Consider the following 22,862-nt stretch of genomic DNA (forward strand, 5'->3'; position numbering starts at 1 on the left):
TTCGACCGGCCTAGCCGGTTTCCTCTCAAACTTTCATTTTTTACCTCTCTTCCACCTTTTTACCGTGGGCAAAAGAATATTTGCCTCTTATTGCGCCACGTCAGCACCCAAGTCCAATATTGCTGTCAACGATTTGCTTTGACTGTTTTCAAGTCCGAAATATGATCTTTCATCAACGCGGTTCCCACTTGGCTTCGTCGAGTAGTTGAGAACCTACTTTGATCGTGATATAAAATTTATAAAATACATTTATTATTATTATTATTGAGTTTCGAAAATATTGAGATTATTTTTTAAAGAGAAATTAGTAATTAAAAAAAAATCCATTAAATGTAAGAAAAAAAAAACTTTAAATCTACGTTAGACGAGTAAAATTTAAAGTCCATTCCTAATCATTACTAAGGAGTGTTAGGAACCAGGGATCTTCACAATAGTATGATGTTGTTCACTTTGAGCATAAGCTCTCATGGCTTTGCTTTCGGCTTCCCCAAAATAGCTTATATTATTGTATAAATCCATGATTCCCAACATGGTATCACAGTCATGCCATAAACTTAGCCATGACAATAGAATTTTCAAATATGGAACAAATAATTGTGAGATTCGAAGGTGTAGTCAAAAGTTACTAAAGTGTTGAACAAAAGGTGTACTTTGTTCCAGGGCTCCAGAGAAAAGAGTCGAGCCTTGATTAATGGAAGGCTGTTCGAGAGCGCTCCACGAGTCTTAGGTGAGGCTTATAGTGTACTTTGTTTGAGGGGATGATTGTTGAAGATTGTATGGAGTGAGTTCCACATTGGCTATTTTAGGGAATGATCGTGAGTTATAAGCAAGTGAATACATCTCTATTGGTACAAGACATTTTGGGGAAACCCAAAACAAAGTCATAAGAGCTTAGGCTGATAAAAAAAATTGTTAGGTTGGATTTGGTTGTTTTTATTTTATATATATTATAAATAAATAAATAGTTGTCACAAAATTAAACTTAAAATTAACTCTGAAATATTTTTTCATTATATATTTATTAATTAACAAGGATTTGGTGTCTAAGAACACAATCTCGCCACATATAGAATGGGGCCCACGTAAATAGAAAAAAAAAACGGTGGTTTTATTTAATTAAACAAAATACTAATTATAAATATATACATATAGGTATATAGATATGGCCTATGTTTTGGGGAGCACTAAACCCCAAAGGAAGGGGTCACGTCATGGAGTCAAAAGTATTGTTACGGTAAATGACAAATAATTAAACGCCAAAACGTCTAATTAAATCTGATTAGTCGATCAATTAATAGAGAAACCCCATAACGATGTCGTTCCCATGATTACGTGGCGTTCTCCAACGGCCATTTCGTAATTATTTTAAATTATTTGGTCGCTATCATGGTGGTTATGGGTGCAATTAATATCCTCAATAATAAGCCTGCAGTCTTATGTGGATGTTTGGCTTCCCTGTATAATTTTATTTTAAATAATGTGTTTAATTTTAAAATGTTGATAATTGTCATTCATTAATTAAGGTTATACCTTTTTAATGCTTTAAATAAATAAATAAATAAATATTTGGGTATTAAAATAGGAAGTTTAATAATCATCCGTATCTTCAGTTTGGGGGATTGGTTACTCATTTCCCTTCCTTTTTTTTATTTATTTATATAATATATTATTTTTGTTAAAATTAAATAATGTGATAATTTTTTATTCTCCATATGAAGTGAGTTGATTATTATTTATTTTTTTAATTTAGATCTCGATGATTAATTAGTTTTTTAATTTAAACTTGGAAAATTAAATTTAAAATATTGCTATCAACTCTGTTTAGTATATTTCAATTTATGTGTTTTATTTTTAAAGTCAAGAGGGCTTATGGGTACTACAAAATTTAAAAAATTTAAAAATAAATAAAAACTTAATAAATATATTTAAATATATCATATAATCGTGTACTCTCTCACAAGGATATGTCACGATGCATGTTTTCCAATTAAATCAATTTAAATTACATTATTAATTATACGACATTTTTAAAAATGTCGAGTAATCCAATAATACACCACCTTAGAATGTTCATATAAAATAATGAATAAATCAACTTTAAAAAAAAATTAAATTTTATTATTGTTACTATCAACATCGTCATGCTCTGTTTGAAATAATGGATTTTTAAAAATATAATAAAAAAAAAAAGATAAATTTCGCGTATTTTTTAGAACGAGCTTTTAAAACGCTTTTGATAAAATTATGCCTTGAATTAAAACAGTTATATATGTTTTTTTTATTTAATTGTTTTAATAATTTCTCTTAAAAATGGGATTTAATGAAATTTATTTGGTTATATTATCTTTTCCAGCATTATTCCATATATATCAAATCACCAAAAATGATTCGAATGGATTTTTTCGTCCATCACTTTCAAATTACTTTTTTGAAAAAATAGCATTCTTTTTAAATTAAAAATAATTTTTTAAATGATTTTGATTTATTACCAAACATGGTAAATTATAGCTATCTAATCATATTAATTATATTTAATGTAAAAAAACACGTAGGAAGTTACATAAATACCCCTTATTCAGCCATATGTGTATAGGGTTACTGTTGGACTAAAAAACAAAAGTGGAGCTAACGGTAAATGCGAGTGGAAGGGTAAAAGCGACAGTGAAGAAAAAGTAATTTAATTCGCGGGCTCGGGGCACGATTTATTAATGTGCTTGTAAAGCACGGCGAGGAGGACATTGCATAATTCAGTAAAAAAATTTAATATAAAAAACATTATTAATAAATGTGGTTCTTCGTAACATAAATTCTGTTTGGTTATTTCACTTTCATTCCATATAAATTTGGATGGAAAAGTTGGGCTGAATTTGGGCCAGAATGCTCTGAGGCCCAATACTTACCACCACGAAAGTTACCAAATAAAAAACGTGGGCCGAGCCCATTAAGCCCGTTGGTTTCCCGGAGCACAAGAACATTTGAGCACGTAGAGTTTATATATTATTTAATTTCGTATGAAGTATAAATAAAGCAAATTTAAAAAACGAGGCAATATTAGTTATTTCTCCTAATTATTATAAATTTGTTTGAGTCGGGTCGGGTCAGGTCGGGTCGGAATATAAGCTTATTTGAGCTGGGCCTTAAAGCCCAATAAAAGGGACCGAGTTTATTTAATTAGGGTTTTCGTTCATTTTCATCAGAGCCTATAAAATGCCACCTCCAACTTCTCAATTGTTCGCAATCTGGCTCTCTAGAGTTTTAGGGTTTCGTCTTCATTAATGGCGTCGTTTTTCTCTTATGGTCTTGTAAAGGTCTGTTCCAGTATTTCGTTTATTTCTCTTTTCAATGGAAGATGAAAAATAGAGTAAAGCCAATTTGCAGAGCAAGGGCGTCTATGATAATAATGGCGTGAATTGCATTGAAGGTTGGCAATACTAACGTGAGCGATTCTCCGTGCCTGTCAAATCTTCTTTGGTTTTGATTATGGCCTCGAACAAGTCGCTACATTCATTCGATCTCTTAAACTTCTTCCGTTCATTTTTTTTTGTGTTTTCCTTTTATGAGTACATCTTCTCTGAGTAAACTAGTTGGATAATCTTTCGTTCTGACGAAATCTCCTAGTCGAATCTGCTTTCGTTGAATATCTCGTTTTAGAGAATTAGTGACGTTTACGTTTAATCCAATTTGATCTTCCGTAGGTGCGAGATCTTTGATTCTTTCTGGCTCCCTTGTTAATTCTTAGATCCTTCTTTTATTATTGATTTCTTTTTAGTTCTTTCTTTTAGTTCTTTTTTCTTCGAATTCGATTTTTCATGCACCACTATATTATTTATGTTTTTTTCCATAGGTATCTTGGATCTTCTATTGCCTCCCTAAAGTTCCTAGTTATTCCGACATTAGTGTTTCTTCTTTGTTTAGCGTTTCTTCGTGGTTCCTCTCTTGTAGAATTTCCGTTATCCCAATGAATTTAGAAACGAGATGGATCATTTGAGTGATTGATTGGATTATTGGACATGTGAGCAAACGTGAATGTTGTGATTTTCTTTCGATTGAGAGTCGCTCCTTTAGATCTTGGTTTTATGCCCTAATGAGATCTCTTCAGTGGAGATTTTATATGAAAACCAGAATTGCTTCCATAATACAACAAAAGAAAATATGAATTCACTCTTCATAACTAGATTAAATTTGTTTCCATTGTTAATAGAATTTCCATCGTATAATAATAAAATATTTAGAATTTATTAGTTAAAATATTCAAGATTTGAGCTTCTAATTGGAAAATTTTAAGGCCTAAGTTCAAAATAATATTCATAGTTTCCATCCGATCAAATTAAACTTGTAAAGCTCAACTTAATATTATAAACAATATCTAATATAGATCATTAGTTTTTAAATAAATTAAACTGACATCAAAATTGTAATCTCAAATAATATATATTTTAAATTTAGAACATTGGCTTCTATAATTTGAAACTATAATATTAATTTTACTTATTGACAATAAAATGTGGAGAAAATGAGGAATTATGAACAAAATTGTAGACAGTGTTTCGATATTATTACAGGAGAAATGAAATGACAAATTTAAAATACGCACACAAGACTGGAAGACCCATCTTTCTTCTACCTCTATCACACCTAACCAACAACCAACGCACAATATTGTATCTACACTACACGCACACAACACTGAACCGACCCTTGTTTTTTTTTTTTTTTTTTTTTTTCAAAATAGATCAAAGAAGATAGATGATGCTAACCATTGTTCTTAGTCATAATAAAAGTTACACCCAATGATGACTTCTCATCTGAGATTCCATACATTTTTTTCTTCTTCCTGGTACCCTTCTACAGCTTAACCTCCCGATCGAAAATCCAACTGAACGGAATGGCAGGACCTTCTTTTGCCCGCGCCTGAGCTCTTTCTTCTAGCCTTCTAATTCTTGCAGGTAACCCGCACACATAATCCTGAGCCTTCTGCCCCTCACCTGACAGCCCTGTGAGCTTTTCCACCTTCCATCGTGCAACTAAAAACTCCAATATGTCTGCATAGTCCTTGGCCGTGTAAACCCCTAGCCTCTGTGCGACAGCCGAGAAGTGATCGAAGAGGTTGTCGTCACGGCCATCGTACATCAGATGGGCAGGCATTGAGACTTTCTTCCTCATCATGTCTTCGAAAGCTATGACAGTTCCTTCAGGGTCTATCTCAAAGAGCTTTTCCACAATTTTTGTATATGCAGTCTCGTGCCGCTTCTCATCTGCGGCAATTGTTCCACATATTTGAGCTAACTTTATGTCTCCATGATCTTTTGCTAGTCTGGCGGTGTTCCCATGGGAGATGAAGGTAGCCCTCTCTTGAAATGAGGTATATATAAATCCTAGGTAAGGATTGTTTTCCGTCCTTGGGTCCTAGAAACACAAACAAAACCCATATGAATTATAAAAGCAAAAGAATTGAAGAACCTATCACCTATCAGGATCAATGAAAAAATTGGGAACGCCAAAAAGTAAGTAAAAATAATCAGGGCACCTCAATAAATTTTGGTACATATGAGCATTTTGATATCCAGCAGAAGAGAGAAAATTCTGCCCAAAAACATATTTCTGAAGAACATACTTGACGCGGGAGACAAATTAAACTGGCATATCAGTTATCAGATAGAATGCATGCAATTACCCAAATGCTGCAGAAATTGTGAAGGATGCAAGTAATTAACTACAGCATACAAGGGGAGCGTGTGTGGGCAATCATGCATTCATACGTATGTGCATACTGTACTCTTATATAGTTCATGGGTACGACGTAAAGAAAAGAACTGTGAAGGTAAATGATATAAGGAAAAAGAAAATTGACAGTTTTAGATGGATCTCACCATTCCCGATCCAATTAAATACTGAATTGTTTTCTCAATCTGCCTCATGTCCACTCGCCCAGATAGGTAAAGATATTTATTGAGTAGATCACCATGCCTGTTCTCTTCAGCAGTCCAAGCCCTTGTCCAAATAGCCCAAGAAGTGGGGCTTGCTCCTGTTTCGTCCCTAACTCCATCCAATGTATTCAGCATGGTCTGGTAAGTAGGAAGGGCCTCTTCTGTAATCATGTCTCCAACTAAAACAACGAAGTAATCATCAGGGAGTTCCTTTGCCCTCTCTCTAAGCTCCATGACTTGCTCATGAAATCCCTCAGATGCCGGATCTGGTAAAAAATCTTGTGGTTGCCAACACCTCTCCACTGGTTTCAAATGACACAAAATGTTCTCTTCAGCCCAATCCTCCAAAGATTTAAATATCTCTATCTTCTGAGGTGGCATCGAGTGAGTTACTTGAAGATGCACTTCCCTTGGAGGCATAAAGGGTTTCTTAAGGGTCTCAACCTCCCTGGAATATTTACGAAACACGCAATAAAAAAAACAAAATAGTTATGAACAAAGATTGCTCATCGCTGCATAGGCAGACTATCGTTAAGACATCCGAAGTATATGTTTCTCATATGTCAATTTTTTGCCAGGTAACTAAATGTTTAATCCTTTGAGTACTTCAAGTGAATGATTCTTTCAAGCAGCCATGGCAAGTAAAGGATTGGGATTACATTCAAGATTTACACCAGAAAAACTTGGGACTCTTAAAGGTTTGTAAACGTATAAGGAGAGATTTCAGAATATGGAATAACTGAGCAGCAGAAGATTGAAATGATGATACATGAGCTGGGACATCAAGAGCCTACGGTGGTGCCACATAATCAAGAGAAGCTATAAAGTTAAAACCGAAGAATTCCAAGGACAGGCCTGCAGCAAGAAGCCTCCAAAACAAAACAGAACATTGAACGCAACACTGTCAAATACACCAAAGAATACCAAATGGACAATCATGCCACCACACAATTAACTACGGTTCGAATTTACCGCCACAGAAAAAAAAAAGAAAAAGAAAAATTGAACATCTAATTTTATTATCAATAAGTACAACAGAAGAAGGAAGAAACCTGTTCGTACCAGCAGGAATAAGCCATAATCATTCAGTCGACATTATATGCAACAGAAACTAAGACAGACAGAAAACGAAAATAATGCAACTGATCTTCATCACCATTAATTATGAAATTCCAATGGAACCACAACAGTTAATTAAGAATCAAATTTCTCAAGAACATAAAATGGAACACCATGACATTAAAATGCGCAGAGAATTACAAAAGGAAACAACAAATAAGTGCAAAAATCAACCGAACAATACGCGCCAACATGCAATTAAATAGCAATCTGAGGTGATAATAAGCCGAATAAAAATGAATGAATTCGTTTGCGACAAAAATCAATCGGCGTAATGAGCGGATACAACGAGATGCAAAAGAAGAAAACCAAGAGTTAATTGGAAGATGAACAATGCAAAACAACAAAACACGGAACCTAAGATTCACAAAGATCTGAAAAGCATTAAAACAAGAATGAAGAAAAAGAAAAGGAACGTACCTGGAGGTGGAGTGGAGAGTGGAGGCCATAACGAACTTAGGAGATCTGAGACTTGCAAGCTGCGGCATCGCAAAGGACGGCAACTTAGGAGATTGACAGGTGAGGGGATGGAATTTGAGCGCCATTTTCCAACTGGTTCCGTATCAACCTTCTTTATTCCGGTGAGTTCGTCGGAAGACGGCTCCTCAACAGGAAGAAGAATGCTTGCGTCGCCCTTGGAATGGAAGAAGAAACCGAGGCCACTTTACGTATGTGAATGTGAAGCTAAGACATTGGTGGCAACTGGCAATGGCCACTTTCAACCTCACTTCCTCTTTCTCTCTCTTCAATTCTTTTCTCCCTCTCCCTACAAATGGGCTTTTGTGTGGAAGAAACCTCTTGGACCCCAACCAGAAAGGCCCAGCTTACCCCTTCTCCCCTAAACTATATTGAAACCTCCGCAAAAACCACTTTTTGTAAAAATAATAATAAAAAAAGAAAATAATAATAATAATAATAATATAATAATACAAATAAATAAATAAATAACGTGCCCTTTTAATTAAAGAAAATAGTAGTCTATTACAACCAGCAAACTACCGGTCCATTAACGAGCATGAGAAAGAGTTAAATGCGACTTTATCGCTTCAATTTTAAAACTAATAAAAATGACAAAAAAAAGAAAAGTACTAATAATAATAAAACCCCTTCCAAATTAATAAAACGTCTGACGTTCTAGTTAAAGAAAATATACATTAATGGACATTCTAATTAAAGAAAAACTTTCATTATTTTAGTTATCCATAGCACATATCACAAAAATCTCATATATTTAATAATTTACTACAGATTTTGTAATGTCTATAATTTTATTTGGAATAATATTTGTTGTGGTAAATGCTTTTAATACAGTGTCAATAATAGACATTGAATATAAGAGTTTAATTTTTAAACATTTAAGTTGAGTTTTATAGTCAGTTAGGTCTTTACACTTATATATACTTAATTATAAGTGTCAATACAAATATGCACATATATCATGTCATTAAGACAACCTTGTTATCAATTTGTTCCGCCCAAAGTAATCTTTGGTAAAATTACAAATTACATTCCAAGTTTAATATAAAATAATTTCAATTAATATGTTAAAAGTGCCAACCTAAAATAATTTCATTCGTATCCCTTGGAACTGTTATATATATGTGGGTGTGACATTAACGGTTACAGTATGTATATGAACGAAATTAAATGTTGAAAATGTTAGAGGAAAATCCTACCTCCGCTAATTTAAGAAATGTTCATGAATTTATAATCAAAGAATACTCTCCCTATTGGTTTGAGGCCGTTTGGGAAGTCAGAATACTCTTTACGTTGGTTTGAGACTTTGTAATGCAAATCCATGAGAGCTTATTCTCAACAATATCATGCCATTGTATAGATTTTGTTCTAAATTTTCGACTGCCATGAACGAAGGAAGGTAGTTATAATAAAATGTTTGAGCTATATGAAAGTTTCCAGCGCTAACATTCGACTACTAGTAAGGAATAATGGAATATTAATAATGGAAGGATGATTGATAGGTTCATCAAGATCTAGAAACTTATTCTAATTTCAACCATTAGAAGAATTACCAGTTTTAATAGGAGAATATGGTCGAACAAGTCAAATATTCAAAGCCTTCTCACTGGTCTTGTGACTTCTGTCGCTTTGTGTACTGAAGGATAGGATCCTTAACCTTCAAGAAGAACAAGATTTAAAATTTTTATTCGAATTTTTCATTTTGAATAAATAAATTAAGAAGTAGTACCGTGCTTGTCTTTCTGGATCGTTTATCTTGAGTGGATTTTTCGAAGTCCATCTCGTCAGGGTGGTGGTTTGCACTTCCATTCACTCTAATATTATCATTTCCTGGTACGAAACTCTCTCTGGACGCAGCTGGCTGCACGTTTAGTAACAGTACGTATTTGTCAAATATGGAGGGAAACAAATGGCATTCACTTAGTGGAGTGAAAGCTTCGGAAGCACTTACCGCAGGCGTGCTTGTGGGAGTGTTTCCAAGGTCCGTTGATTTCGAATCATTTTGGGGTGTGCCTGAGGCCACTCTCATGCGCGTTAAATCTGATCCAATGGAACGGAGGATGCCACATGTGGACATGTCCTTGTGGTTGCTATCTGAGAAAACGAATCATGCTTCTGTTACCGTGAGCACTGATAATGATAGGAACATTTCTGGTGGAACCGAACTTGAAGTGTTTAAAAGTTTTTAGACACTAACCCATCTTGTTGTTGGACTTTCCATGTGGTCCATAAGAATCGATTTCCTGGAAAGAGATTAGAGACTTGAAAACTAGAAAACACGAAATGCATACGTAAAAGAGGTTTTGAGTTGGTACCATGTCTTCGTAGTTCAATACTTTCTTTACTTCTTTGAACTTCTTTTCAGCTAAATCTGAGTGGATCACGCGTTTACCTAATTGTGCAAATAGGAACAATGATTTGGTCATTAGTTAAGGAAAGTATTGAGATCCTTTGGCAGCACTAAGAATTTTCAAGATGGTGCATACCCATTCTTCGGCTCCCTTTGGCTTCAACAAAACCATCTCGAATCATCTTGTCAATCATTTTACGTACTGTGGTTAGATTGGCCTCTCCTTCAAGCTTGTTTTGAAGCTTTGAAACCGTCACATAACTCATTTGAAGAGTGTGATATAAAGTCTGAAATAAAAAGTCAAAGCTTCAAAATTAAATGTGGATATTGAGCAGTTTTAAATTCCGTTGATTCAGCTCAGCGGTATGCCAGAAAGAGTTAAGAGTTGTAAGGAACGAATATTTGTGATAAATAAAAGAGTGAAATAAGTTCAGCTACCTTCATATACAGGAGATCGTGGACTGTGGTAGCGTTGGCACCAACTTTGTCTATTTGACCATCAGTTTCTTCTTTCACCAAGTCGAATTCATATTCAAACGCCTGATACAATTGATGATCCCAGTAGAGTAAGGAGCAAACAAGAATAAGATATGAACATTTCACTTTCAGTCATCAATTGGGTATACGAGTTCATCAAGAAAAAGGAGTTAGATAACAACCTTCTGCCTGATGATGTTGTAAGAATCTCTTCCAGTCTTGGATAAAACGCCTTCGTTAACAAGCTTGTCCATAATTTCTGAAATACAATCAGAAGATTCAGATGCGTGTAATCAAATCTATGATAATAATACTAAGGCTTTCTCCATTAATAAACTTAGCTTTCTCCTTTAATAAATGTAACGAGGGACGCATTCCTATACCTTCAATTAAAACCTGCAGTAAAAAGAAAAATAAGCCAATATCATTTCAAAGTAAATAACAGTTATTGAGCACACAGTTTGAGAAACAAGGTCCTTGCCACCGAGATGTCTGGAAAATTTGAAAGAACGTCGGTAATTTCTAATTTGTCATATTGGTAACTATAGATCCAGTCCTTCACCCTTGCTAACTGCTGTTCATCTTCCTCTGGATCCTGAGTCTCATCTGCACACGATATAATTTCTTGAAGAAAGGCAATTCGCTGGGAAATCCCGCATTGTTAGAAGTGTTTATTGCCGAAAGAAGAGTCGTCAAATGCAGAAAACGTGAGGAGTTACAGGAAATACATTGAGATGCATTTCGTGGATTTTCTTAATTTCGTATTACCATTCCGCTTCTTGTGTCCAGCTGATGATCTCACTTAAAATGTATAGAAGTTTATACCAAAAAAATGTGAAAAAGCATACATTACATTTTACCTTCATCAACTTTCCTAGTATTATCTTGTTCTTGTAGTTGTAGTTTTTCTGCCAAGAAAATTTTGGTTATTTACGGTAACAACTATAATGAATATAATAAAATTTTATAACAGGAGAACGAAGCGAAAGAATAACGTTCATGCCACAACCTCTTGGTGCAACAATATAATCGCCTTCTGGGGAAGGGTCAACCTGGTTATGGAAGAGAGACACTGTCATGTGCTTTAGACCACCTTGAAATTAAGTTGACAGAATATTGCTCTGAATCAGCCATTTAGGATGGAACAGGATTAGTTCACCTCACTATCAGTTTCAGAAAACCCGTTCCTTTGTTCCGAGTTAGCTCCTAAGCTAACTTCAATCTCTTCATTATCATCATTTTCATCTTCACACGGATCAAGCACGCTCTTTACCTGTAAATTTGACAAGCAATCAAAACTTTAACTCAATTATTGATCATGTGCATAACAATTGTTTCACCTCCATAAATTCCAATCACTTACTTTGAGAGCTAATACAAAATGCTTGCTGTTGACGTTTCCAACCTCCATCCTTAATGGACTTTTAGTCCAGGGATGGTGTGCCTCTTCCTCTGCGCAACTTCTGAAGAATGGAGGTTCATAATCGACTGGCTGCATTAAGATAATCATAATTACTAATTTCACCGAACGAGGATTTGCTTTAAAGGAGAAAATACCCTTTTCTACTGTCAAAAGAAAGTGAACGCGTGAGCCATGTATATAATGTAGCACCACAGATTAGCAATTGGTTTGCCAGTGTAACGTGGTTGAAAACTATCAAATAATGGCATGTGAAGTACAAATGTTCCCAACGATTGAAACAAACATTGAATAATTTTGGAAAAGAGCATGTAAACATACCGTAACATCATCATAGTAGAGGAGTTTCATCAATATGGTGCGCTGAGATAAAGAATCAATCATGTTAATTCGAAGCATGGTATCTCGTAATGCTTGATGAAAATTCACATTTTAGAAACTTCAACTCTCTCATTCAAATTATGAATTCGTTAGGCCTTTACCTCTTCGGGCATCTTATCCAATGTTCTCATCAGCTGAACCAGCGTACGAACCATCTTACAAGCAGAACTCCTGAAGTTCAAGTTACCGTCACACATCTCACTGCCAGTACTAATAAAAAGAATGTTCAAGGTACCGTCACATACCTCATCTGGTTGGGAGTTATTTCGGCCGTGGAGTTACACTTGAATGTTCCTCCCTGTTTCTTGTTTCCAGTGCGACTGACGTTCATTGAGACCTCTTGACTATCAGAATTGGAATAGCTGAAAGAAACTGCAGGCAAGGACTTAATAAGTATCAATCTGAAGAATTATTGGAAATCTCTAAATATTAACTCACTAGAACAACGGTAAGTTTTCTATACTAAAGAAATGAACATTTCATTTTGCCAATCAAAACTACATCTCTTTAGCAGGATCAAACAGAAAATCTAGAGATGTAAGGAAAAAATTGAGAGAGCTTACAGGCATATTCCTCAATCATTGGCCCTTCCACCGCCTCACACACGCAGAACAGAAGCGTTTTAAGGTACTTCCGCTGCAATGCATCATATACACCTGAATAAACGTAAGAAAATCATTGTCAACAATAGATTATAAATTGAGAAACAAAAATATCAGATATAAGGCTCAACTCGACATGCCTTTTTCCATCCAGTCAATCAATCTTCTAGACTCTGCATCCATCGGCATGAGCTTCTTGATCTTCATCTCTGTCAACAAAGAGAACTTATAATCAAATGAAAAGTAGTTCTTATAGGGATTGATAAAATTTAAAGAAACCTATTGGTAAAAATCAGCGTACCTAAAGCAGGAACTGATTTATCGTTGAAATACTTTTCTGGAAAAAGACCTCTGATATAACTGATATTGAATATAGCAATGCGAAGTAGATTCCTCGTCTGAAGTCAGAAAACATAAACAAGTCAAACGGATCCAATTTTATACAATAATCGGTAGTCAAATGTTTGAATTACATAATGAGAGTGTTCATATCTTATTGATTTTTGGGAAGGAAAAACAGAGCATCGATTTAGATGTTTAAGAAGTTGAACACTACAGAAGAAATTTTCCCGCGTTGAAAATAAAATATTGAAAAAGATTCGAGTAATTTTCTTCATCGCGTGATTTTCGATCCGTTCAGCCATCAAAATCGAGTATGCACTGCAGTCGTATGCGACTCACTGAAATAGGAGCTGTAGTTCCATTTCTCTACAACAACACTCATCTTTGTTTCCGATTAATGCAAGGAAACGATCTCCCGAAACTGCTCTATGTATCATAATTTCTAGATAATTCAAGACCGATGTTAATGCTCATCTATATAACTAAAATATTAAAGTAACTGCCATCGCAGTCTAGCAGGAGTTGAAAAATTAGGATATCGAAGCATCAGATTAACGAGAAGAGAGCAAGCTACATTCCACAACAAGGCAAACAAACAGATTCAACAAGCTCAGGTATCAATACCCCGATTATCCGCGATGAAAACTTCAAATCCATCACCAGAACACAAGAATGAATTAATAAAATAAAATAGAATTCAAAGCAACTAACCAGGAGAAGAGAGTCCTGCTCCGTGATCTCTGCCTCCTTCAATTTCTGTGCAACAGCCTGGAGGAAATTATTAGTTTCAGAAAGAGCCAGTAGAAGCAAATAAGAGACGCAGATATATAACTACAATCCAGCAAGAAAAAAAAAAAAATCTGAGAGAGCTGGTTCAAATCACCATGTTTCAAGAGTATGCAACGGAAAATGGAGAAGCGAAGAAGGAGAGATGCCTTGGAGAGATCAGTTTCGAATTTTTGAAATAGCAGGAGATGCTTGAGAAATATGGCGGGAGATGAAGGTGATAGATACTGTTTTATAGACGGTCTAGAAATCTTAACCACGGTTACGAAGCTAACCAGGACTCGTTTACTAAGCTTACAGACACTAACCTTCGTCTGATATTTTTTTTCCTGCAGAGACATTAATTTATGTGATTTTTTTTTTTAAATTCATATTTTAAAATTTTGATATTTTTTTATTGTACTGCTTTGCTGAAAATTATTCTATTTGTGATCACAACCAATTTTCTCGTAAACGGTAAGAAAAACACTCGAAGCTACGTTTTTTTTTTCTCATGAATTATGCTTGATTTGGCCAACACCCAATATACTTAAATAACTATTTTCTTTAATACAATTTCTTTTGTCCATTAAATTATTTTTCTTCGAAAAGTTAAAAGGCTTTTTTTATAAATAAAAAATAAAAAAAAATTAACAAAAACAAAAAACATTAAGGTCTGCCCAATAATAATCCATTAAAATGGTTTTGGAATTAAAATAAAATTGAAAACAAAGTAGCCCTTGAAAGATATCCCATACGGTTGGAGAGAGTATGGAAGCCTCTCCCAAACGATTTATTTTAAAATCATGATTTAACACCTATACATAAATGATATCAAAACTAGACACAAGTTGTGTGCCAGCGAGGACCCAAGGAGATGGATTGTAAGATCCCACATCAATTGAAATAGAAAACGAACCACCAAAGGTGTAAAATATCCCCCTAACAAATGTGTTTTACAACCTCACTATAATGAGTCAAACAATATCCCGGGTTTGGCTGATTACTAGCTAAGGGCAATTCAAATAAAACACAACAATCCAAGAACTCACCTACCCAAAGTATGTTCCTTTTTTTTCTCTCATTAACCCAAATGACCTAAAAAATTTCATTTTCGTGGTTGATTGGGAGAAAAATGAATCTAAAAGTACTAAGAAGAGAGGAAATGAGTTAAATAGGGAGAATAGTGTTAGTTTTTATTCCAAAAACCTTCACAAAATTTTAATACATATTAGAGGCTTGCCTTTCAAAGGGGTTTCTATTTGAATTCAGTGAAGGATAAACAGCGGTAGCTATTTTCTGTCGAAGGTTGAACTTTTTAGCAATAAGTGGCCTGACGTCTTCGACTCCCACCAGCGTTTCCAGAAATGGAAGTAACAGAAGTAACTCTTTATCTGAGCGATCATCAAACCAGCTCTCTATTGGTATTCCGTTGTCCACTTGGAACCCAAATGCCTGAAATAATACATCAACATAAACAACATTTCTAGTTTCAGAAAGGCTACAGTCCAGAAAAGTATCATGCGTTCTAACTCGGAGATGGTAAGACAGTCTCATTTACCTGTGGAGAGTTGTCAACAATGATAACACGTGCCAAATCACGCCCAAGAACTGATAAATCTTTGAGATAGTTCCCATCCACAAAAACACATGACTCACGGAAAACACGATGTCGAAATATTTTCCTCTTTGGATCAAGAACATTCAGAAGCTGTTCTGCATAAATACTCTGACTAGCTGTAAATATGATGATCTCAAAATGATGGGCAACTGCTTCCATGAAATCTCTGAGATAAGGTCGGCATCGGACATAAACTGTGTGCTCCTGGAGATTAAAATTTACGGGAAATGTAAAATCAGCATCAACACACGGCTCGAGTGTAGAATGCACCAGAGTTTCTGCAAAATGAAGGTACGCACGGTAGGTTATTTTAAAGGGTTAATATAAGAACATTTACATTTAACTGGCTGCACACCGGGTAATGAATGAAAAAAGAAGGTCAATTACCATAATCACAACAGAATAGCATGGATCAATTATTCCACCAAGCCTTTATATTTTAAATTTCCACTACCCATCACTCACGATTGCATGGTAAACATATGGAAAATGCTAACTAAGTACTTAGAATGTGAAGATGCGATCTCTGACCAGTAAAGAAAAAGGAAATAGGCGTATTTAAGAAGCCTCCACAATCACAAAGTCTATATGCATCATATGAAACAAGAACCATATCAGTGTTAAAGACTTGTTACCATCCAAGTCCAAAACAAGAGTCGTGGGAGGACAACTCCGAGTCTGTTTTGGTAGTAGCATCGGTCGATAAGTTGGGACAACTGCTGATAAATCAGGTAGATTCTTGATGAAGAGATAAGGATCAAAATCATCTATTTCTTCGTATTCATCCTCCTGCACATGAACTTCAGCTGCCATAGTATCATGAGCATGCTCATCGACACACTCCAGCTTAGAGTTCTTCATGGCAAGATATATAGCTGATACTTCAGATGATAGACCAGCATCCCCTAGATCTGCATTATGGAAACAAATACCTTGAACCTAACAGTTCTACACAACTAAACTCCATGTCATCAGAGAATCTCATACTTGTCAACGTAAATGGGCCCTTACTGTAATTCTTATCTTGATCGCCATGAACAAGATATTCTGAATTATCTAACTTGCTATCAGAAAGGAACGCTTGATCTCCACCTTGAAAGAATTTGATAAACTCAACTGACAAGAAATAAGAAAAAGCTAAATTAAACTCCAAGCATGTTATGGAATAATTTGAACTCCAGAGGAAAATAATGTCCTCTGTGAAATAATTTCATTGTTTACCTCCACTCCGAGCTTCTCCTCCAGCATGAGCAGATACAAGAAATGAAGGAGAAAATATTGTTTCTGATGCAGAGTTATCAATGTTATCATCATAAGCCTGCCAGACGAGTTACATATGTAATGCCATCCATAATAAAAAGTGAGTCGATCCGCCCCACCAAAACCAAATAAGAAATAACCCTCAATGTAACGTTACACATGCATGTATGTTCATTAGTCTAGGCAATATTCATCAACAATTTACCTTGAAGCCCAAGGTAGCACCATCAGTTGCATCATGGTCCAAACAGGCACCAGAAGTCTCATTGCGTAGAAAATCATACTTAATGTTCAAGTCTGTCAAAACATCATCTCCGTTCTTTGTTGATGGCAAACCACCTTAAAATGAGACAAACTCTTAAACAAAATTAGCACTCCTACCTATTCCATAAATAAACTACATTTCATTTAGATTGCTTTCTTCGAATGGCTAAGGATAGAAATTTTATAAAATAAGTGGTAAAATCCATGGTTATCTGAAATGAATATGATAATTCTAGTAGATGAATACAACTTCAAATTAGATGGATAAACTAGTTTTAATTATATTAACATAGCAACAACTATTGAATAAGATGTGAAAAACAAAAAAATATTTAAAAGTGATAAACAACATAAAGAAATTTCCTCTGTAAAAGACATACATACGTGAATAGACATGAAATTAGCAGCTTACCAACAGTACGTTTTCTAGCAGAGGATGTAATTAGTTCAGTTATATTCTTTTCTACAACTTGTAACGTCTCAGAATATTTTCTTTGAGATCGTAAAATCTTGGGACTGACAAGCTCTCGAGCAGAATTTCTCCCATGATTTTTTTTCTTCGTCTGCATTTTTCAAATTGATGGGAAGAAGTTCCAATCTCAAGATGTCACTCGATGTGAGTGCCCACTTGATTTTGGCAACAATCAATAAATTAGCTAATGAATAATCATAAATAATTAGTAAAAATTGTTGCAGGTAGTCATAAAGAAATTCGAATAACTAATGACCTACTCTTTCATCAAAGCAGAAGATAATTAATATCAAAAGATCACATTACTCAACAGGATTAAGAAGAATGCCATCTCATTTGTACAAATGACATCCAGTTAAAATCTAGAATCAGCCAATCGCTGTACTGAATAGTATTAGAGCTGGAAGTTACCGACGTGCAATGAAATTTTCCACAGATCAAAGTTAAAATCCCACCCAGTTATACATCACGAACCAAGTAAGAAAGAAATCACCAACGCAATTGCAGACATAAATTTAAAACGAAACGCTTAATAAAATCGAAGAAATTTAAATTCAGAAATGTTTTAGGGTTTACGACAAGATCTTTCAAGATGACTATTTCTGTACAACCAGCAGTAGATTACAGATTAAGATATCCTCAAGATTTGAATTTAAAAAAATAATCATTAAAAACGGAGTGCTTAGTAAATGATTATAACAAACAATCCATGATCTGAAATAACAAAAACAACGCAGAGAACTAGAGATCATTAAAAATCAAGAAACAGAGCTAAAATTCCGGTTTAAGAAAGCTGAAGAGAGTAGAGTGAAGCAACATGTAATAACGTTGAAAGCCACTAAATGAAGGTGAGCACCTGAAGCAAAAATTTAACCGGAAGAAGATCAGAAAGCGGGAAGAGCAGCTTGCTTACAATCAGAAGAAGCAGAAGCAGATAATTAGTTCAAAAAAGACATTGAACGAGAGATCAAGCTCGAACAATCAGAAGAAACCCTAGTCTGGTTTTGGCAGAGAGCAACACAGAGGTTTGGATTTTGGAAATTTGGAGGTTTTTTCCCTCCAATGAAAACGAAAAGAGAGAGGGAAATCAGAGGGATCGAAATTTATTTTTGTTCGGACAAAGGATGAGAATATAAATAATTTTTATATTTTTTTTAAAATCACTTTTTAAGACTCTGGTAGCTTGTCCTTTACCTACTCGCGGTTGATGTCAAAATTAAGATACTCGCTCTCGTTTACTGCCACGTAATGTGAAAGAATAATTGGATCAGCTTCTTTAATGGACTGGCAGTTTTCTAATTATTATATATATTTTATTTTTATTTATTATTATTTTTTTGCTCTGAGAATTTGACTTTTGTACACTTTGATAGGGACCTCTATTTCCTGAATATTTAAGACGAGCCCTAATTAGGGGGAAATTTATCTTCATAAAATTTAACTATTTTTATTTTTTCTAATTTCATTTAAGATTAAATTTTTGAATAATAATTGAATAATAATTTAAAAATATACACGATGTAAAATGTTTTAAAAAATCAATAATGAATTAGCCATAGAGATGAAGTTTAAAATTTATTACTCATTTATTTACTAACATGTGTTGTGTTCTGATTTTGTCTTACTTTATATGGATTTTTAGGTGGGAAGGGCTGGAAGCATTTATTGTGGAGGTATTTGGGAATATTGAAAAGTAAGGGGGCTGATGGTGAAAATTTATTTATTGTGGAGGTATTTGGGAATATTGAAAAGTAAGGGGGCTGATGATGAAAATTTTGGTGCAACATTTCCCTCGTTGGAGGAATCTTTTTTGAAATTTCAAAAATTGAGCGCCGAACAGAAACACGCAGCTGCTCTGCGGTAGCCCCTAAGCCGTTTGTTCGCTCACAGGATTGAATTTAAACTGCACGACGTGGTCACGGGATGTTCGCCACGTGTAGGGACCAGATCGTCTTTCAGGTCCATTTCGGAATTGATATGTATATTTATTATTATTAGCATAGAAAGAATATTGATTTTAATCTTAATTTTTTAATATGCCTTAGTTATTAGTTTGAAACACTTGTATATTATGACTCAAATTGAAAGATTATGGTGCAAATGAACAAAACTTAGAAAGTTTATGAGCAAAATTTAATTTTTTTTAACCTTTAATTTACTATCAAAATTGTATGTGCTATGAATCAATTTTTAAAAAGATTATCATTTATGTTAAAATAATGAAAAAAAACATATATGCAATACAAAATGGATAAGATTTCAATAAATAAAAAAAACATAAAATCTAGTTTTTTTTTGTTTTGGGTTAAAATTTGTGAGTTTTACTAGGAAAACGCTTCCAGTTAGAATTCTACATATATTCGGGCACTAAAACTCCGCAAAATAGCCCCGTAACTTCGGGATCTCCCTGTTATCTCAGGAACACTGAAACACAGGCTGAAATCGAATGAACCGACATAATACAACATTATTCAACCCACTGCAAGTTCAGATATTCTATCTTCAATTAAAAAAAAAAAAAAAAAAAAAAAAATGCTATGCTACAGCATATCTGAGATTTTGGCAATTATGAACTAAACAAAAATGATCTTAAAAGCTAACCTAGCACTCCAATGAGGGGCATTCCAGCAAAGAGAGTTTTCAGAAGAACAGATCTGCAGTTTCAGAATCTAAAGGTATCACCTGGAAGGAGGAGGAGGAGGTGGTGGAAGTTGGGATTTGGTCATTCCAACCCATGTTACAATTCCAACAGCAAGGATGATCCATCCACATATGTCATATTTGAGATCACTGCTCTTCTTCTTTGAACTCTGGTGTTTGGGAATTGTGACACAACAAGGAAAATAACAAATGATCCCGATTAGCAAGACCATATGCTTTACCAAAAGGAGAGAGAGAAAGATTCATGATAAGTAACCTTTGGGTTTGAAGCAGAAGCAGCAGCAGAAGCAGTAGATCCCCCGCCTGATGGCCCCGTACTCTGTTGACCGATCCCGTGCTTGTGGATCTCGGAATGAAACTCAGGTGCCTGAGACAACTGAACAATCAGACATCTAGAACTGGCTATACTAACAATTTAAACATCTATGTAGAAACTCAGTTACTATTTCACTGAAAATATACAGAAAAGAAGGGCTATTCCTCAATCCCAGATGGGAGTAAATATCAATGTCTCATACTATAACAATCCAAGCCCACCGCTAGCAGATATTGTCTACTTTGGCCCATTACGTATTGTTGTCAGTCTCACGGTTTTGAAACGTATTTGTTAGGGAGAGAGTTCTGCACCCTTATAAGCAATATTTTGTTCCCTCTCCAACCGACGTGGAATCTCACAATCCACCCCCCTTGGGGGCCAGCGTCCTCACTGGCACATCCCCTGGTGTCTAACTCTAATACCATTTGTAACAACTCAAGCCCACTATTAGCAGATACCGTCCGCTACGTATCGATGTCAGTCTCACGATTTTGAAACGCGTGTGTTAGTGAGAGATTTCCACACCCTTATAAGCAATGATTCATTCCCCTTTCCCGCCGACGTGGAATCTCACACATTCTCATTCCTGTCTTTGTTTCGTTCCCCTTTCCAGCTATCAAGCCCACCGATGTTTTGGAATACCACGCTGTCCTAGAACCCCGATAACCACACCTATCAAGTATAGAGAAACCGAAAGGTGTTGCTACGTACGTCTATCTTTGAAATAATTCACCTCCAAGCAATTTATACAAGAGCATTTGAGAACAAACTGAGAATCAAATAACAGTGTCATGTTATATCATCACCTTTGCAGTGACTTCCAGCGACTTGCGATATAGTTCATTACTAGGATCCTGATGAAAAAAACACCAACTATTTAGACTCAATTCAAGTTGAATGATTTCAAAAGTCAGACTAGATCAATTAAATCCACACATATCACCTCATCTACTGCCTTCTGGAAACACTCGTGTGCTTTATCAAAATAGACTTTGGCCTCATCCGCGTCGGGTGTCAGAAAAGCATTCGAAGTGTGAGCGTTTCCAAGACACCAAAGAGCATCATGCTTCGTGGGATTAATAGCCAATGCCTCCTCCAGCTTCACAACAGCGTCTGCACGACCAATAGTACATCATGGACTATAACAGCCAAATTAGATTCATCAGCATTTATAGGGTAATGACAGTACCTTTGATCATATCTTTCGAATCAGAAACATTCTGAAATTGAGATAGCTCAAGCAGCGCCCCTCCCCATTTTGTCAAATTCTGAAGAAAAAAGAAAAATGCATGAACAGAACGATATGAAGACATTGTACAATTTTCAACAGCTTAAATTGAACGATTATTTCAACATCCTAGTGAAATCCACCCCCATCCCCGAAAAAGGAATTCAGCTCATAAACTAAGTAGGAAGGCAATAAATAGACTAAGAATCAAAAGAACTCATAAACACCTACTGGTGAGATGGATGTCAAATTCAGCGGTAAGTAAAATCAGATTAAAATAGAATAAGAAACATCAAAACAAGTTAATAGGAAGTAAGAAAGAAATACATCAGCATCAAGCGGGTTGTTGGCGTAGTTAGCTTCGGCGGTTTTTCGAGTGTGCTCGGAGAGAAGAAGGCGGTCAAAATCCTCCTGAGAAAACTCCATGGCTGAGGAATCGATAAACAAAAGAGAGAGAAAGGATTCAGGCGAGGACCTAGGAAGTCAGATTGGAGCTCAAGCGTCCCCAATGTTCTCTCTGACTCACTTGGGTATGGCAACCGGCGCGACCACGCAACCAGTAGGGTTCCATGCGACAAAGCTTTTCTTTGGGCCGAAATTCGTCTAAAGAGGCCCATATTTTTATTTGGGCCTGAAATTTTGTCTAATTTAAAATTTTAAATGAAAATAGCCCATAGGTATTTATGACGGCCCACCTTTGCTCATTTTCTTCCATTAAATTTTAAATTCCATTAAACACAAAATTTAAAATTATATTTGATAGATTTTTTAAAATTTTAGACATATATTTGAATTATATATTTTAATATATTTGAAATATATTTTTCAATACATTTATTAAATTTTTAGTCCAAAAAATAAATTGATTCAAATTTGTGATTTCTTGGCTGAAATACATTATTAACCACAATTTAGCGGTTATTTATTTATTATACCTGCTTTAAACATATATATATATATATATATTTGTCAGTTTTAAAAAATATATAATTTTAAAAGCTAAAATGAAATTTTCTAAACTCAAGGCTCTAAGATAGAATTATTTTTTATTATGATTAACAAGTAGGCCATCAAATAATCTCTTGTCCCTTGTAATTTGAGCTTTAAATTAAATAATAAGAAAAGGAACTCCAAAAACAAAAAAACAAATAATAATATTAAATTATTATAAAACCGGCCA

At 34.9% G+C, this 22,862-nt stretch overlaps 4 protein-coding genes and 1 non-coding gene across 7 annotated transcripts; 1 reads left to right on the forward strand and 4 right to left on the reverse strand.

Moving 5' to 3' along the window:
- Positions 1 to 3,377: 3,377 nt before the first annotated feature.
- LOC111806214 (small nucleolar RNA snoR86) lies at positions 3,378 to 3,505 on the forward strand. The gene has a single exon (XR_002816765.1). It is a non-coding gene; the product is annotated as a small nucleolar RNA snoR86 (small nucleolar RNA).
- Positions 3,506 to 4,505: 1,000 nt separating this feature from the next.
- LOC111805459 (acyl-[acyl-carrier-protein] desaturase, chloroplastic) lies at positions 4,506 to 7,790 on the reverse strand. Its single transcript, XM_023690565.2, has 3 exons — positions 7,467 to 7,790; positions 5,871 to 6,375; positions 4,506 to 5,406 (listed from the first exon to the last, which is right to left on the reverse strand). Exons 1-3 carry the CDS (start codon positions 7,589 to 7,591, stop codon positions 4,846 to 4,848), a joined length of 1,191 nt encoding a protein of 396 aa, XP_023546333.1. The 5' UTR covers positions 7,592 to 7,790; the 3' UTR covers positions 4,506 to 4,845.
- Positions 7,791 to 8,977: 1,187 nt separating this feature from the next.
- ASY1 (DNA-binding HORMA family protein) lies at positions 8,978 to 14,060 on the reverse strand. Its single transcript, XM_087128014.1, has 22 exons — positions 13,979 to 14,060; positions 13,807 to 13,863; positions 13,055 to 13,151; positions 12,894 to 12,962; positions 12,715 to 12,807; positions 12,397 to 12,523; positions 12,253 to 12,322; positions 12,092 to 12,133; positions 11,714 to 11,842; positions 11,510 to 11,623; positions 11,360 to 11,402; positions 11,211 to 11,258; positions 10,832 to 10,956; positions 10,734 to 10,746; positions 10,533 to 10,609; positions 10,312 to 10,413; positions 10,010 to 10,160; positions 9,839 to 9,915; positions 9,721 to 9,766; positions 9,475 to 9,617; positions 9,253 to 9,384; positions 8,978 to 9,180 (listed from the first exon to the last, which is right to left on the reverse strand). Exons 1-22 carry the CDS (start codon positions 13,979 to 13,981, stop codon positions 9,127 to 9,129), a joined length of 1,812 nt encoding a protein of 603 aa, XP_086984140.1. The 5' UTR covers positions 13,982 to 14,060; the 3' UTR covers positions 8,978 to 9,126.
- Positions 13,807 to 18,594, reverse strand: LOC111805789 (uncharacterized). 3 transcript variants are annotated; one of them, XM_087128012.1, is made up of 9 exons: positions 18,334 to 18,594; positions 17,418 to 17,632; positions 16,947 to 17,080; positions 16,703 to 16,799; positions 16,493 to 16,597; positions 16,117 to 16,392; positions 15,422 to 15,759; positions 15,104 to 15,315; positions 13,807 to 13,863 (listed from the first exon to the last, which is right to left on the reverse strand). In XM_087128012.1, the coding sequence occupies exons 2-9, from the start codon at positions 17,572 to 17,574 to the stop codon at positions 13,845 to 13,847; spliced, it is 1,338 nt and encodes a 445-aa protein (XP_086984138.1). In that variant the 5' UTR covers positions 17,575 to 17,632; positions 18,334 to 18,594; the 3' UTR covers positions 13,807 to 13,844. The 3 variants fall into 3 exon arrangements, with proteins under 3 accessions (XP_086984138.1, XP_023546790.1, XP_023546789.1); XM_023691022.2 differs by lacking the exon at positions 13,807 to 13,863 and having other exon boundaries at positions 15,036 to 15,315; positions 18,391 to 18,594; XM_023691021.2 differs by lacking the exon at positions 13,807 to 13,863 and having other exon boundaries at positions 15,036 to 15,315.
- A 1,320-nt stretch (positions 18,595 to 19,914) lies between these two features.
- LOC111805200 (mitochondrial import receptor subunit TOM20) lies at positions 19,915 to 22,236 on the reverse strand. Its single transcript, XM_023690138.2, has 6 exons — positions 22,010 to 22,236; positions 21,644 to 21,722; positions 21,398 to 21,567; positions 21,261 to 21,308; positions 20,395 to 20,505; positions 19,915 to 20,287 (listed from the first exon to the last, which is right to left on the reverse strand). Exons 1-6 carry the CDS (start codon positions 22,106 to 22,108, stop codon positions 20,156 to 20,158), a joined length of 639 nt encoding a protein of 212 aa, XP_023545906.1. The 5' UTR covers positions 22,109 to 22,236; the 3' UTR covers positions 19,915 to 20,155.
- Between the last annotated feature and the right edge of the window lie 626 nt (positions 22,237 to 22,862).

Source organism: Cucurbita pepo, chromosome 11 (genome assembly GCF_057944985.1).
Source record: "Cucurbita pepo subsp. pepo isolate OVF chromosome 11, ASM5794498v1, whole genome shotgun sequence".
Classification (NCBI taxonomy): domain Eukaryota; kingdom Viridiplantae; phylum Streptophyta; class Magnoliopsida; order Cucurbitales; family Cucurbitaceae; genus Cucurbita; species Cucurbita pepo.

What these genes read in the sequence shown, in the direction of transcription:
- LOC111805789 (XM_023691022.2), bottom strand. Translation starts at nt 17,574, where the DNA reads ATGCAGACGAAGAAAAAAAATCATGGGAGAAATTCTGCTCGAGAGCTT. An exon ending in GTGCTACCTTGGGCTTCAAG is followed by an intron (nt 16,800 to 16,946) that starts GTAAATTGTTGA and finishes CTCGTCTGGCAG; the next exon opens with GCTTATGATGATAACATTGA. An exon ending in CGATCAAGATAAGAATTACA is followed by an intron (nt 16,393 to 16,492) that starts GTAAGGGCCCAT and finishes TCCATAATGCAG; the next exon opens with ATCTAGGGGATGCTGGTCTA.
- ASY1 (XM_087128014.1), bottom strand. An exon ending in TCTACTATGATGATGTTACG is followed by an intron (nt 11,843 to 12,091) that starts GTATGTTTACAT and finishes ATCTTAATGCAG; the next exon opens with CCAGTCGATTATGAACCTCC. An exon ending in TTATATTGTTGCACCAAGAG is followed by an intron (nt 11,259 to 11,359) that starts GTTGTGGCATGA and finishes TTTTCTTGGCAG; the next exon opens with AAAAACTACAACTACAAGAA.
- LOC111805200 (XM_023690138.2), bottom strand. Translation starts at nt 22,108, where the DNA reads ATGGAGTTTTCTCAGGAGGATTTTGACCGCCTTCTTCTCTCCGAGCAC. An exon ending in TCCAGAAGGCAGTAGATGAG is followed by an intron (nt 21,309 to 21,397) that starts GTGATATGTGTG and finishes TTTTTTCATCAG; the next exon opens with GATCCTAGTAATGAACTATA. An exon ending in CGCTGGAAGTCACTGCAAAG is followed by an intron (nt 20,506 to 21,260) that starts GTGATGATATAA and finishes CAGTTGTCTCAG; the next exon opens with GCACCTGAGTTTCATTCCGA.
- LOC111805459 (XM_023690565.2), bottom strand. Translation starts at nt 7,591, where the DNA reads ATGGCGCTCAAATTCCATCCCCTCACCTGTCAATCTCCTAAGTTGCCG. An exon ending in ACTCTCCACTCCACCTCCAG is followed by an intron (nt 6,376 to 7,466) that starts GTACGTTCCTTT and finishes TAAATATTCCAG; the next exon opens with GGAGGTTGAGACCCTTAAGA. An exon ending in ATTTAATTGGATCGGGAATG is followed by an intron (nt 5,407 to 5,870) that starts GTGAGATCCATC and finishes TTGTGTTTCTAG; the next exon opens with GACCCAAGGACGGAAAACAA.